Source organism: Dendrobates tinctorius, unplaced genomic scaffold, assembly GCF_039654945.1.
Source record: "Dendrobates tinctorius isolate UK_male_01 unplaced genomic scaffold, ASM3965494v1 ptg000073l, whole genome shotgun sequence".
NCBI classification, from domain to species: Eukaryota; Metazoa; Chordata; class Amphibia; order Anura; family Dendrobatidae; genus Dendrobates; species Dendrobates tinctorius.
The window spans coordinates 26,237,257-26,253,965 of NW_027361741.1; the positions used below are offsets into that span (position 1 = coordinate 26,237,257).

Consider the following 16,709-nt stretch of genomic DNA (forward strand, 5'->3'; position numbering starts at 1 on the left):
GGGGATATTCTCTTTCTCTCTGCATTTCTACTGGTATTGGTGTATTAATATTTAATTACTATGATATATTTAAAAATAAAATTTGGTACTTTTTTAAAAGACACTTTTGGCTCTTTTTCTCCTTGTGTTACCAAACATATAATTAGGTAGGGGGCAAACACTTTTCAAACATAAATGTAGTGGGTAATATGGGTCATATTAAGATTGGTGAAGGCTTCTGGACAAAAAATTGTCCATTTTGCCCTGACTATAATCTGTTCTTTTGTGTAGTAATACTTTAATGTGTATATAGTTTGGCTGATACCAGTAATGTACTCATTTACTGACTCAGTACTATCCTGGTCCGACAATAGAATTGTAACTGTCTTTATGCAGATGATTAGAGCACAGTAAAGCTAGCATGCAAACAAGACAGGCAACTGAAGCTGCAAATCTGGAGCTGGCAGTCTGTTCAGACATTCATGGCATTCTTTAGAGAGATCTGTTTTTACTTTGGGAAGGTGCATGCAAGCTTATAGCACAGATCATCCTAAATACAATGTGATGGATGTCTGTGGACTATTTCCAGCGCGCGATAAATAAAATTATTTATTAAGTTGCATACATTGATCACTCTGCCCAAACCATGCTGGCAGCTTTCATGCACTGATGGCTCCAAGGGTGTTAGTGTAATTTATACTGGATTGATAAGTCACAATATATATTGCAATATAATTGCTAGAACGTAAAAATAAAGTTAATGCTTGACAAAATATAAGAACCACATGGTCCAGCTCGGCAGACGTGTGAAGTCTAATGAATGCAAGAGATTAATTTCTGCCATTTACGAAGAAATGACATTGGTCCGTCTGGCACCACTTACCCGATTAATCAGCTGCTCTCCGGTTTCTGAAGCAGTGATAAGCTTACATAGAGCCTGAAGTGCAGTGTGCGGCAATCCTACGGAAAGAATACATTGCTCTGTGTGAATAGTGATAATCTATCTAAATACTGGAACAATGGTTTATGTAATACTGCTAGGCTTGCTACCATATGGGTAACAGTACAAGTATTCTGGTGTACATGAGCATTTACAAAGCTGTTCGTAAATTATTGTTTCCTGTCCATCCTTCTTCTAATTTCAATTTATACATAATACAGTTTAAAATATGAATATTTAAAGAATACATCAATTTATTATATTTAATTGTCCAAGCATTATAAAGTGAAGAATTTTTGTAATAAACTTCATTACCCTAGTTTGCTTCCTTCTCTCCCAAACACTATATTGCAGTGCCGTTTAAATGCCCAGTTCATGCTCCTTTAGAAGCTGCTTTCAACTGCTGCTCAACAAGATCCATACACTATATTCAAACAATCAGAACACAGACTTCCCCTCTCTGGGCATAAAGATTGGGATCAGAGAGGCTCAGGTGGCATACGAGAAATTCCTGTACCCTGATTGTTCAAAGTTGTGTAGGGAACATGATGAGCTGCAGCTAAAAGGCGCTTCTAAAAAAGCATGAAATGGCTATGTGAAACAGCAGTATAACAATTGCAATGCCTGGAGGATAATTAAAGGTATGCTTTTAAGTTGTGTCTTCAGGAGCTTACCACTCTCATTCCTCCCTGCCTCCTACTAGTTTCTCTGCAGCATAACACTATCAGCACTGATTGGACAATGTGAGACTGAACAGGGACACACCCCTAACTAGTAAAACCTACTTGTCAATTTATAATAAAAGTAACAAAGTGGTCCGATACTTCCACTTCCATATATCTTGTATTTAAAAGCATCTTTAAACATAGAAATTAAGAATGAGCAACAGTAAGAAAGTTCTAGAATAAAGCATGTGAACATAGTATATAGAGAGCAACTGCAAAATGAGCAGATCAAGTAGCTGGCCCTGACATAATCAAAACCACAGGGAAAGTAGGTATATTATACATTCCTTATTACCATGTATGATGATATGTAAACCTGAGCACAGATATGTTCAATACAAAAATGTGTGTTAGTGTCCTTCAACTACACAGGTCGGTTCATTGGAAAAGGTAGGTGGATCACTGGTCAAGACAGTTGAAAAACATTTATATTCCAATTTATTTTCTGCAATGTATGTGATCACAAAGAATAAATATCCAGTTAAAGACAATATGTCCACCGGATTTTTGCCTCGTCATCAAAGAGCAGCATGATGAAGGGGCAGAGTCTCTGATTCTAGCGATATGTCACTTACTTTACTAGCTGCTGCAGTTTTTATAAAAATCTATTTTTTTTATCTGCAGATTTACCATTTTTCTGTGTGCACTGTGAATAGGCTACAGTAAACTGCTCGTCGTGGAGGCATGGTTGGACTACATGAGAGAAGTTTACTAGTCCTATAGTGATAATCTCCTGCTGATAAAACAGTGATTTTATGAAAACTACAGCAAGCAGTCCAGTAAGTGACACATGGCTGGAATCTAGGTCTCGGTCTCTACATTAGACTGCTCTCAAATTGGGTAGCAAAAACCTGGTGGTACATTCCCTTTAACTGCACATTAATGAGATCCATGGGAGGCTAGGATTACACATGCATGACCTGGGTAACTGGAGGAGGATGCAGATATCCCTCGGTCTGACAGTCTGATATTACATAATACAAATGTGAAATAACTCAGATGTCCCAGACCATAGAGGAAAAGAAATGGTCTCTAGATTTTTAATGCTCACGATCAGGGTTTTCAGTATATGCGGACTGGTCGCATACAAATATAAGACTCCATCACTTAGAATTGATAAAGGCTGCACAAAGTAACAATGTTCCGGACTGCCACCCGTAACACAATGGTTCTTTATTACTTTATAGATTATTTTAAGAGGCTCCAAAATTTTACAACTTCCATGCTGGATCTCATAGAAACGGTGTGTGGGACCATAATGGCCCTATTAGAATTGTGTAATTGGGCTTTGCAGTTTTTAGCTGTATGAAAGCACCCAAGTGGGTATTCCTGCTCAAATCCTTTAATGAGCTCCATTAAAATCCTTGGCCTAAGAATACCTCATTTCCCTGCCCTTCATGGAGCTGCTGCTATTTTCTTTTCCAACACGGTTTAATTAGACTCAAGCATTTTTTTTACTGTACTGTAAGTATTGGGATAATAAGACTGTATTGTACCTATAGTTCTTGTAAAAAGGATAAAGGAACTTTTATGTTGTTCTATTATCAGGGGAATGGAGAACAAAGCTCCAGAAAGGAGACACAATTATGGTTTTATAGTGCTTCTCTCATCCTCTGAGACTGGCCTTATTTTCGAAAAGTTCAGCAATAACTTCCATTTTTATTAATAGTTTCCTGCTGACGCCCTGACAGCTCCTTCTTCATTAGTACTAGAGGTGAAAGGTACCTAAGAGGGACTGTATGGTTGTACTGCACTGCTGCAGGCGATCGCCAGGATCAGATGTCGGGAAAAACACTGCTGCAGGAAGGCCGCTGGCTGGGGGGTCAAGTCGAAATCCTACAGCTGTTAACAGTGACTGCCAGCCTGGGATTCCCCCCACTTTATTTTCCACACTCTGCTGGGATGTGTACATGGAATTACGCTGTCCATTCTGAATCCTCTGCAAAGACTTTTCAACCTGTAAAGTAAGACCAGCATTAATATGCAGAGAAAATGTCGTCAATATACCTGGTACCTTCACAGCTGACATTTTGTGTATATGATACTGGTAAAGAATAGAGAAATGCATAGATGAGGTGGTGTAAGTAGATCAGATTAGCATGGCCTTCCTTCTAGGTTTTCTTAACCCTTTTGCGCCACAGCCTATTTTCGCCTTCGTGACCTGGCCAATCTTTACAATCTGACCAGTGTCACTTTATGTGGTAACAACTCTGGAGCACTTCAACGGTTCGCAGTGATTCTGAGGTTTTTTTTACCAAGATATATTATACTTCATGATAGTGGTAACATTTGTTCAATATAACTTGCATTTATTTCTGAAAATATCGAAAATACAAAGCATCAGTGGACATGCACCAATTTAAGGAATCCTTTCAAATGATGACGATTGTAGGAAGGGGAGAGGGGGAAGGAAAAGGTGGGATTTTGGCTTAATGTCATAAATATACTGTAACTGTCTGTACCTTTTCCTTGTTGAAATTGTTAAATTAATAAAAATAGTTTAAAAAAAAAAAGAAAATATCAAAAATTAGGAGAATTTTTTTTTAAATTTTGCAATTTTCAAACTTTTATTTTGTATGCCCTCAACCAGAGAGTTATGTCACCCAAAATAGTTCATAAATAACATTTACCAATTTTTGGAACATAATTTTATACGAGGTTAGAAGGGTTAAAAGTTGATCAGCGATTTCTCATTTTCCCATAAAATTAACAAAACCATTTTTTTTACGGACCACATCACATTTGAAGTGACTTTGAGGGGCCTATATAACAGAAAATAATCAAAAGTGACACCATTCTAATAACTGCACCCCTCAAGGAGCTCAAAACCACATTCAGGAAGTGTATTAACCCTTCAGGTGCTTCACAGGAATGAATGGAATGTGGAAGGAAAAAATGAACATTGAACTTTTTCTCACAAAAATGTTACTTCAGCCCCAAATTCTTCATTTTCACTATGGCAATAGGAGAAAATGCACCATAAAATTTGTTATGTGATTTCTCCTGAGTACGCCAATACCCCATTTCTGGTGGAAAACTACTGTTTGGGCACACGGCAGGGTTCAGAAGGGAAGGAGCACAGTTTGAGTTTTGGAATGTGAAATTGGCTGGAATCAATAATAGCAGACGCCATGTCACGTTTGGAGGGTCCCTGATGAGCCTAAACAGTGGAAACCCCCCACAAATGACCTAATTTTGGAAACTACACCCTTCAAGCAATATATCTAGATGTGTGGTGAGGATCTTGAATCACCAGGTGCTTCACAGAAATTTATAACGTTAAGCCATGAAAATAAAAAATTAAATTTTTCACACAAAAATGTTGTTTTAGCCGCAATTTTTTTTATTTCCACAAGGGTAATAGGAGAAAATGGATGCCAAAATTTGTTGTGAAATTTTTCCCACGTACCTCATATTTGTTGGAGAATGACTACTTGGTAGGGTTGGAAAGGGAATGAGCACTATTTTGGCTGTATTAGGTTGCGGATACCATGTCAAATTTGAAGAGCCCCTGATATGTCAAAACAGCAAGAACCCGCACAAGTGATCCCATTTTATAAACTACAGCTATCAAGGAATTCGTCTAGGGGAGTAATGAGTAATGAGTATTTTTAACCCTCAGATGATTCACAAACTTGTATAACATTGGGCTGAGTAAGTAAAATATAAACTATTTTTTCCACTAAAATGTTGTTTTGACTCCAAGTTTGCATTTTTCAAAAGGATTAATAGGAGAAAACGAACAGTACAATTTGTTACGCAATTTCTCCTGAGTACATCAATATTCCATAAGTGGTCGAAAACTACTTTTGAGGCACCATGCAAAGCTCAGAATGGAAGGAATGCGTTTTTTCCCCTATACTTTAACATGGGTGCGCTTATGTGCGCATACATATGTGCACGTACGCGTTTGTATGCACATGTGTTTTTTTGCAGTGTGCGCTCGGGCGCACAAAATGCATCCTGTTGCATTTTTTGTACGTCCGACTTGCCCCCAAAAAACGCATGCATGCGTTTTTTTTACAGCAAAACACCCATTAAAGTCTATGGGTGCGCATACGTGCGCGTTGTAATGCGCAAAAAAACGCATGCGTTTTTTTTAAAAAAATGCACCAAAACCCACAAAAAAAGCACACAAACGCATGATGCGTTTTTTTCATGCATTTGTGTGCGCAAAAAACGCGCAGCAAATAAACACAAGTGTGAAAGTAGCCTTACAGTGTAGATTTTTTCTGCACTGGTTTGAGGGTGCCATGTCACATTCGTAGATCACCTGAGGTCCCAGAACATTTTATCTACAGCTGTAGTGACAATTTTGACTCCATAAGTATTTTCCAGTAACAAGCAGCAATGGATGTTACATTGCAGTGACCAAGTACGCTGTTGTGACCAGTATATTATGCCCAGCTCATGCTTCTGGAGACACGCACCGGTGAATTAGGCGAGCTCTCATTGCTACAGAAATGCTAAACATGTGGTTTAGGCACACTGTAGGGCTCAGAAGGGAGGTGGCATTTAGATTTATGAGCACAAAATGAGTTCCATTTCTTTTGGGGGTGAGTAGCCATAGCGCTTTTATTGAGCCTTTGTACCACCAGTAACGTGAAAGCCCCCTATGTTTCCGCTAACAGATGATGGGCCTGAGTGGGGGTTGTTTTTTGTAGATTGACTTCAAGCTTTTATTGGGGACTTTTTACATAACATTTTGAAACCCATTTGTCCTGCGCTCAACGCTGAGAAGTTACTTTAGGGTTTCCATCTAAATCTCCGAGTGGCATGATTCAGATGAAACCCCCGAGGGATCCAATCACTATAATGAGGCAGCAAAGTCACTCTGGAAGCCGTCTGGCCTGTGTTCAGAATTGTCCTTCTTTTCAGAGGTGCACAAAACTGTGGCAGACCATGCTTTTATGCACACCTAAAAAGAAGGATACTGCCAGATCACAGGTCAGGCAGTGTCCACAGTGCCTCGATCTGCCTCAATATAGGGAGTATTCCTCTGGATGTTCCATCTGAATTACGTATTTCAGAGATTTACATGGAAATCCCTGATTTAGCACTCAGTGTAGAGTGCAGGATAAATGTGAGACTGTGATCTTTGCGAGGCTGAATGAACAAATCATCAGCAGGTGAAGAATTTATTTTATTTTTACGCCGTTCCTCATGCAGTATAGTGATTAGGCGACTTTATTCTTTGGGTCGGTACGATTACAGCGATACCAGATTTATATCAGGTTTTGGCAGCTGTCACATACTAAAAAATGCTTTCTTTACAAAAACAAGTTTTTGCATCGCCATATTTAGATAGCTATGATTTTTCCATATTTCTGCCAACAGAGTCATGTGAGGACTTGTTTTTTGAGGGACAACTTTATGTTTTTATTGGTACCATTTACGGGCACATGATATTTTTTGATTGCTTTCTATTCTGATTTTTGGGAGGCAGAATGAACAAAAATCAGTAATTCAGGAATTGTTTTTTTGGTGGGGATATTATTGTTCTAAAATTGATAAGGTAGCTTTATTCGTATAATTACAACGATATCACATTTACATCATTTTTTTAGGTTTTGCCACTTTTACACAATAAAAACTATTTTATAGAAAAAAGAATTGTTTTTGCATCGCTTTATTCTGGGAGCTATAACTTTTTTATTTTTCCACTGATGGAGCAGTATGGCAGCTTGTTTTTGCAGGACAAGATGACGTTTTCATTGGTACCATTTTTATTTCCATTTGACTTTTTGATCACATTTTATTTTACTTTTGAAACAGCAAAGGTTTTTGCCCCTTTTTTTAGTTTTTTTTATGGTATGCACAAAAGGAGTTAACTAATGTGATCGTTTTATTGGTCAGGTCGTTCTGGATGCGGCGATACCAATATGTGTACTTTGTTTGTTTTCACATAAATATACAAATTTATTGGTTTAATATTTTTTCTCTTTTTTTAATTTTGTGAATTTTTGTAATAGTTTTAAAACCTTTTTTTTACCATTTTTTTTTTTTTTACTTAGTCCCTGCATGGGATTTCAATTATTATTTTACTCCTCACTCATCTCATGCATTGCAGTACACATGCATTGAAATGTTTGAAACCTGACCGTGTTACACTGTCGGATCACCTGTTAGACTCAGCTGCTAGCTCAGTCTAACAAGCCACCATAGCTGGCAGACCCGGAGGTCATCACATGACCTTTGACTGTCATGACAACGCTCGGATCCCCCGTGATGTGATCACATTTCATCACTGGGGGGGGAGGTGAGTAAAGCAGCGCTCTCCCTCTGCCATCTTCTAAATACTGCAATCACGGCATCTAGCAGATAGCAAAAGGTTAACATCATTGGGTCCTGGTCCAATCAGGTCCTGGTGATGTAATCTGTTAGAGCTACCCTGGGGGTCCTGAGCGCTGTGAGACTGCTGTCCCGTCCGTTGATAAACGTAGGAGCTGCACAGAGCACAGCAAGCACCGACGTTTATATATGGGAAGTGGTTAAAGTTTAGTTTAATATTATGTAATAATGTCAGGGAACATGTTAAAAGTTTGAGAAGACTTAAGCTTACCAGATGTAATAAAACCCGTAGAGCATCTCTAGCACGGTCCGGGTTCTGGAGGATCTCCGATAGGGACTGACCTATCAATGACGATGTACTGTTCAGCTTCACATCACTTCCGATAAGCATGAACCCTGGGTGGTGGAAAGAAACATTGATCTCACTTATTTGTATTATTTCAATTTAATATATATAGCGTGTAAAAATATTCATGGCCAGCTTTACTTATTTCATACCTAGGATTTGCCAGCTGTAATTTAAAGAGGACCTGTCATCAAAATGGTGCTCCGGTACTGATCATGGCTGATGGTGGAAGGTACGTGCCAGTTTCTAATGCCGTATGCAATGTTATTGTTGGCCCTTTTGAAAAATTAGGGCAACTAAAGGCTTCAGAACTGAAATCTTGCAACATTCCTAACTGGCTTGTGGTCTGATGATTAACATTCAAAAAGTGTAACATTGAGCAACTCATTGCCTAAGGTCTGGCTCCTGATCCCCCAAAGAAGAATCAGCAGAACGCTGATAATATAAAAGCTGTAGCTCAACATCGATAGAAAAAAGAATCACCAAAATAGGATTCATTTGCTTTTCTTTTAAGGGGTATTACATTTATCACCTCTGGCCTCTGCGTAGAAATAGTTAGCAGTGTTGACCTATTCAGCATGACACATAAAAACTGCTGACTGCGAAGGTCGAGGTAAAATTACAGGTTTTTTCTCTGTTCTCCCAGTACTAAAATAGTTGCTGAAAACTGCGCATCTGCACTTATTGGCCACAAGGGGCAATTTAATTGTCTACAGTATAAATAATTAACATGGACGCAAATGAAGCAATCCATTCCCTCCACCAGTAAGAGGCTAGATCACATTTATCTGTAATTATTACTGCTAATACACACAATAGGAAATCTGTCTAGACAACCTCATTTTTCCAATGTTGTCGGCTTTTCATTCAATTTCTTAACTTAGTAAACAGGTTATGCTAAAATATTGATCACGACCTTTTCCTTGCCATTATGTTTCAGATAACAAATGAGAGGCAGTAAACAAGGATTGCAGCGACTGATCAATAATTTAATTTGCTGAACTTTCTGGATTACTGTACAGAGGCAGATTAGTTACTGCCACAGATGAAGGGCTGTAATAACAGAGCTGCAGCATCTCACTCCTGGTATAAAGCATCACCACGCTGCCTCAATGTTAGCAGCGGCAATGCCGTAATTCAATCAGCAATTACCTTCACTCAAAGTGATATTAGATTATTAAGTGCAAAGGTCTAATTGCTTCCCATTAGGGACTGCAAATACGGTAAATCTTTCCGCTTTGAACTCCAATATTATGTGTTTACTATACAAATTGGGACACATGGAACTGCCATTATGTTCTGGTCCTTGCTACTCCCATCTTTGGAGCTCGCTCACACGATCGTAGAATCTCTCATGCGAGAGAATCGGATCAATTATGGTAATGACACTCGTCTCAAACTCTGATCTGAGTTTAATTTAATTAATTTCCCCATCTTCTCCATTGTCTGTGTCCTCGGGTGTCGGACTGCTCTCAGCGAGTGACATCTGAGTGCAGTCTGATGTTTCACACACGTATAGACTTGTATATGTGCGTGTGATCCGAATTCCGGAGCCATTCATGGCATGCTGTGATTTTTTTCGATAGACCGATTCGGTCTGTAGAAAAAAAATCACAGATCTGTACTTCCATATACTACAAGATTGGTCCGAGCAGTATAAGATAAAACATCAAATAGCACTCACCTGATGAATACACTGGTGTGAGAAAGCCCTTAAAGTGATATTCCAGGTTTGAGAGCAATGTCTACAGTGACTCTTTTTATAGTATTACTGGTGCAAATGAGTGGCCTCTCAATTCACTTCTTTAGAGTGAAGCCGGATGAGACTAGTCAGTAAGTGACCGCACGTATGCAAGTTGCTGGTGCCGGCAATACCGGGGAATCGTGATAGAATGCGCACTGCACATTGTCACGATTCAAAAGTCTTCTGGCACACAGAGTGACTGAATTTGCTCTTAAATCTGGGCAACCCATTTAAAATTCTTTGTGAATTAATTGGAGAGTTGAGAGGATAATCTCAAAGTTTTGAGCAAAAAGGTTCACAGTATCCTGGTCTAACTGCCATGTTGTTGATTGACGTCTGCTGGGCCAATGCCCTACAGAAATCCTCCTACCTGCCCGTATCCCCTGCTCTTTTTTTTATTAATAGAGCCAATGTATTGTCATCATTGAAGCGCGAGGCAAACATGATATCATGCCAGGCCTACTAATCAGAAGAGGCACCAGGGCTGTCCTGGATGGAGGAGGTTTGCAAGAATTTGTCTTGTAGCCATGGACTACCAGAGTGGTCGCTGCACCAAGGTTATGCGGATCTCTGGAGCCAAACAATGAGGGAATCTCTCACTGTATGTACTGTGGCATGTTAATTTGTAGACAACTGATATGTTGACAGACCTTCAGGTAGGAAAAATATGATCATAATTATTGATGTTTTGCTATTTTTTTGCAATTTAGGAGATTGTTCAGGAGTTCCTACATGCCATCAATATTTGATTGGTGAGGATCCCATTCAAGTGACCCTAGCTAATCAGCAGCAACAGCCGGGCACTGCAGTTCAGCCTCATGTACTTATTGACTGGAGACTGACTAGAGACTGTCCTGTACAGGTTAGGGTCTGAATATCACCACTAGAGGTGGTGTGAATCAAATTGCAAAACCAGGTCCATTTACACTGCAAGGTAATCAGGATCGATATGAACATTGATTTACGACATTCTTTCAGTGTAAATGCACCTACAGGTTAGTGATGATCCCTGTAGGACCAACGGGGACCACTGGATTGGTGGCAATGAAGCAGTGGGGAATGCATCGGGAAAGTAATGGTTAGTTTCTTTTATTAATATCATGCTCACTCTCTTGGAGAATCTTTGTAAAAACCTGAAAAACATTTTAAAGGTTTTGTTCTAGATTTCTTGGTGTCAGATTGGCATTTATAAGACACACAAATAAATCAGATGGCATTTTCCTCAATGGCTGTCAGTGACAAAGCGTTATGAATGCATGGTCGCATTATAATAAGGTATAGCTGTTCTCCATAGTTGTTAACTGACAATATTACTAAACTAATTATCATGCAGTTCAGGCCAGTTTAACACAAAGCGTGGCCCTGGGCAACGGGCACCAAGTGCTCACATATTGCACCATCACACAAATATTTCGGTTGAATTTACATGCACTTGAGTTTAAGACGTTAAACGAATGTGATCAACAATAGTCATTCGAGACTTGTTTCCCAGCCTCCTTTCACCGGTTGAGAAAGAATGATGAGGACAGATCGATCACTAATAGATCAATCTGTCCCCATACAAATATCATGTTATCAGCAGCATATGTGCAGTTTTCAGATTTGGTGCTGAGAACATTGCTTTTTGTTCCGACATAAACAATCCAATCACTTGGTGAATAGGCAGCATTTTGGTCATTTAGTATAATGCACTCCATAGTCCTCCACATAGCATAATACACCTCATAGTCCTCAATATTGTATAATGCGCCCCATAGTCCTTCATATTATACAATGCACCCCATAGTCCTCTATATAGAATAATACACACCCCATAGTCCTCCACATAGTATAATGCGCCTCAATGCACCCAGAGGGATGTGTGTCCAAGGACGCATATTTAGCTGCAATGCATTGCAGTGCTGAGACCCGTCAGGTCCCTGCACTGCAATAACATGCCACAGCCAATGAAAGGCCAGCAGCTGACGTTGGTGTGCAAGTAACTGGAGGTGCATGGCAGTGACGTCAAGCCTTGCCCATCGCTTGCTCGCAGAAGATAGCCACAGAAGAGGATGCTACATGGCATGGGAGAGAAAGAAGGCAAGAAGAATCTTTTTTTTTGCATTAAAGAACAGAGGCAGAACAGGGGACATATATTCCAGGATGGGAGCCATATATACCAGGATCGTGGATATATACCAGGATGGACCCAGGATGGGAGACATATATACCAGGATGAGCCCAGGATGGGGAACATATATAACAGGGTGGGAGACAATATGTAACAGGATGAGCCCACGATGGGGGACATATATAAATATATATCAGGGTGCAAGACATATAAACCAGGATGGGGGATATATACCAGGATAGGGGACACATATGCCAGGATGTGGGACATATATACCAGGAATGGACCCAGGATGGGGAACAGATATACCTGGAAGAGGACCAGGATGGGAGACATTTGTACAGGATGGGGGACATTACTATATAATTGGTGAGTGGGGGGGCAACATGTTTGTCCTTATAGGATTTAGAACGCTACAAGGGTCCATACATCTGACCAACATGGGGAGCAGGAGGTCTTTTTTGGAACGGGCCCATGAGACTCTAGTTACACCACTGATGTCGTCTAAGTGAGATGGGTGGAAATTAATTCTGTTATACAAATTAGATGGCTGTCGGGAGAACAATGGGCCGACAGGCATCTTGGTCGGCTCTCCCATACACAGGAGCACTCATTCAGCTGAGCACTCCTATCTTCTCTATAAGAGAGCCTCCGCCAGGTTTGTCTGGTGGCAGCTTATCTCCAGGAGAACAAAAGTATTATCAGTCCCAAATCGGAAGATATCTCCACTGACAATAAATTGTCTGGGACCCCCATACACATTAGACTACCATCTGAACGAGTAGACTCGTAGCACACTGTTGATTAATTGATGGAAATGGCTCTGTGTCCTTTTCATTGGTTAGATAATATAGTAAAATGCCATGCTTTTAGTAGTTACCGTACTTTGTATTGCTACAGTTATATTCACATTAATGTGATTAAGTTGTACCGACAGGAGATACATGTATTGCCTTCCAACGATCAAATATTAATGGCCCATCCGGCCATCAATTTTACTGAATGGGAAACCCCATTTAGGTAGTTTTGGGTGTTAAGTTAATTGATGATCAAAATCAAGTAAAGTTTTCCTTGAGTAACTCTAACGACTTGTCAGATTATCAGATTTTGTTACAGATAGTGAACTGCTAAAGTTCCCACAGCAATACTCAGAAAAAGTGATGACAATTGAAGATATACTGCAAATGTAATGTTAAGTTGTGAGGCACAGTTACAAATGACATGGATAGCAGCTGCAGCCACTAAAAATGATGTACAGTGTAGACACAAAGTAATTATCATACCTGCCCAGTTTGATGGATGTGAGTGTTGCTTACTGCTCTGCACTGTTTTCATTGCCTCCGAGAGGGAAGCACTCGCTTTCATTCCATTTAAAAGTGACGAGTAAAAAGCATGGACAAACATTTTGGAAGCTGCGACCGGCACAGGCCATAGAGATACAAGGACACATTGGGCCCCAGCAGCCAGGAAGGCTCGTGTTAAGCCAATAACTCCATCTGCCGTAACTTTGTTGCTGGATTCCTGGTAAGATCCAAGAATTACTAATTTAACAGGAAGCCGAAGATCCAGGACATCTGCAGCTGTCAACAGGAATTCTTGAAGAGGCGGACAGTCTGATATGCTCTCGACATCACTGGCATCGTCCTGCATTTGTAATGACTCTGGAATAGTATAAGTGTTGCCAAAGGTGCTTTTATTTGTTCCAGAGATGTTCTCACTGTTGGGAGTTAGTATTAGTGCTGCCAGTTTCCATGAGATGTGGGTAGCAAAGTGAACGCATTCAGCTTGAGTGAGCGCACTCATCACTTTGTCTTTTGTAGCCAAACTGCCAACAAGAGGTTGACATCCCAACAATTCAGCCACCATGTAGGCCTCTTCTTCTGCTGAAGGCATTGGACCCCAGAGCCATCGATCCATCACTGATGGAGGAAGTTTAGGGTTTCCTATGACAGCTGCCATCGAGGTAGAACTTGAGTATATCGGAGCATTCTTTCGCAAGTGAGACTGCAAAAGATACATACCACGAGAGTCAAAAACACATTAAAAAGAAGCTGAAGCAATGTAGCCAGCCGTTTCCCTTTTCAAATACTCTTTTCAGGCTTGTCTACCTTACTTCAGATCCCCACCTGCCACATCAGCCAAGAATAAAGAACAGAAATGGTGTATTTAACAGAGGCAGGCTGGATTTACACGTGCAGTTTTTGGTGCTATAAATGGATCCAGAAAAGCATAAAGTACAGACCGATACTTTTTTTGTATCCCCTCATGTTTTTTACTTAAAGTACGTAAACCACAGCAAACATCAACATTAACAAATATAGATTGAAAAAGTAATTTATAATGTTGTCCTCTTTCATGATATGTTAGACAATATGCCGTTGAGGGAGTTGTCTGTTCTTAAGCTACATAGTCACTCTATATGACTTCAGATGTGTGAATCCTCACAGTATGCACGCTGCACAATGTCAGGATTCTCCAGAGGCGGTGCAGGGAACAGGCGATCATGTGACCACAAGCATTCGATTTGCATACTTCCGGCCACTTTCCGACTAGACTGTTTCCAGCCTCGCTCTATACAGTTGCATTGAGAAAGGCCACATTCATCTTGTCGGCACTTGATTGTTTGTGTGCAAACCACATACTGGCGGTCACGTGTTCGCTGCTCCCGGCACCGGAGCATCCTCACAGCGCACAGTTCGGGCAATGTAAGTGACTACAGACTTATAGCTTGAGACCGGACAATCCCTTGAAACCGATCATGGCTGTATGTTGTTTGATCACTGCTTCTCTGATACCTCAGTCTTTAATTTACAGCTTACGCTAGATTCATCTGCGGATGTATGCTATATGCATTGTACATATATGTAGTCAAATATGGTTTTCCAAAAATACGCAATACAATTTGAAACAGACAAAACAGTCAGGGAAAACTTTTTATCTATGTCTCCCCCTTTTTAATCCATGCATATGTGTCAAATACATCTGAACACAGGTTTTTTTTGACATTCAGACATATGTCCAGTGAAATGGACTGTACACATGTGAACCTAGCCTTATCTTGCCATCATAACTTGCTACATTCACATGCAGACCTTCCTGGGTTATATAATCAATGAAACAGTTTAGATAATGATTGATACGCAAGGCTGAAGGCATGCGAGAAAGTGTTCAGATGTTAGGAAAATTCACCAAACAATATCAGGATCCAGTTGCCATTTTTTGTTTCATCCACAGTCAGGAAGAAAGTATTAATCATGAATCTGCAATTTAATGTGAGCTTACCTTCGAATTTATGTTGAGAGATCGGAGTGAAGGAACAGCAATTAAACTGAAGCGTTCATAAAGATACTCATTTGATGAGCTCCCTTTTAAGAGAGCAAATGGAATAAGGTACAGCTCTCCCTCTAATACCAGCACCAGCTGTCGGTGTCTCCCCACCGGTCCGCTGGAATGCATGAGTCCCTATAGAGATGAAATATAAAACATTGTATTACTCCAGCAGATGCTATGTCGTGCAATCACATAAAGATAACATTTTATTAAAAGTTTCATTTCTATCACATCATGTATAAATACTTTTCAATTACCATAGGAGTTTGACCTTGGCACCTTAGTAAAGTGCTTGCAAAAGGACAAAACATTAACTTACTATTTTACATTTCTTTTGCCTTTGATTTAACTAAGGACTTTTTTTTATTTAATTTCACATTTGTCATTACAATTGGGTATACGTTACAACAAAATATGTCGACAGAAGAAAATACATTTTGCCTGGTTCAAAATTGGCAAAGGCACAACAACAAATTCTTGTGAATTATATTTACGGGAAAAGAACAAAACAGAAATAACTTTCAGCATGGAAACAATCAACATCGGAGGTTAATAATTGGTTTTAGACTTTGTGTTTCTTCATTTCCAGATAAAACAAGATTTATTCCTTCAGATAGTGAGCAGCTGTTATGCCGGCAATACACATTAGATACTTGTCGGTCAAACCAGGATTTGACCAATTCAGTCAACAGCCATCCTGGCCGGTTCTCCTAAACACAGAAGAGCTTGTTTAGCCGAGCACCCCTATGTTTTCTTTTAGAGAACAGCCAGCAGATATGTCAGCTTTTCTCTAGGAGACATTCGATCAGCAGTCTGAAATCGGACATGACAGATCACTCGCTGGGGAATAAGACAGATGAACTGCTAGCTCTGTGTAAAACCCAGACGGAGTTCAAGGAATGCAGTCTTATGTGCTTTACAGAAACCTGGTTACATGGGGATGTTCCTGATTCAAGTGTCTCGATTCCAGGGTTTCAAATGGTTCGGGCTGATAGAGACAAGGCTAAGTGTGGTAAATATAAGGGTGGGGGGGTTATATTATATATTAATTACAGATTTTGTAATCAGCAGCACATAACTGTTAAGGAAAGTCATTGCTGTCAAAATGTTGAACTTTTAGCAGTTGTCCTCAGGCCTTACTATCTACCTACAGAAATCTCCATTTGCATTGCAATAGTCATGTATATACCTCCATCTGCTAGCCAAGAGGCAGCTAGGGAAGTATTGCTGGGGGTCTTGGCACA

General features: G+C 39.9%; 1 protein-coding gene across 2 annotated transcripts in view; it reads right to left on the bottom strand.

Moving 5' to 3' along the window:
* The window catches only part of TTC28 (tetratricopeptide repeat domain 28), a 616,338-nt gene that overhangs the window by 19,347 nt on the left and 580,282 nt on the right, over positions 1-16,709 (bottom strand). For both annotated transcript variants that reach the window (XM_073582693.1, XM_073582692.1), the window contains exons 14-18: positions 15,418-15,597; positions 13,419-14,139; positions 8,207-8,331; positions 3,370-3,601; positions 863-939 (exon numbers count right to left, since the gene is read on the bottom strand). In XM_073582693.1, the coding sequence (XP_073438794.1) occupies positions 863-939; positions 3,370-3,601; positions 8,207-8,331; positions 13,419-14,139; positions 15,418-15,597 (1,335 nt within the window). The remainder of the gene's footprint in view (positions 1-862; positions 940-3,369; positions 3,602-8,206; positions 8,332-13,418; positions 14,140-15,417; positions 15,598-16,709) is intronic.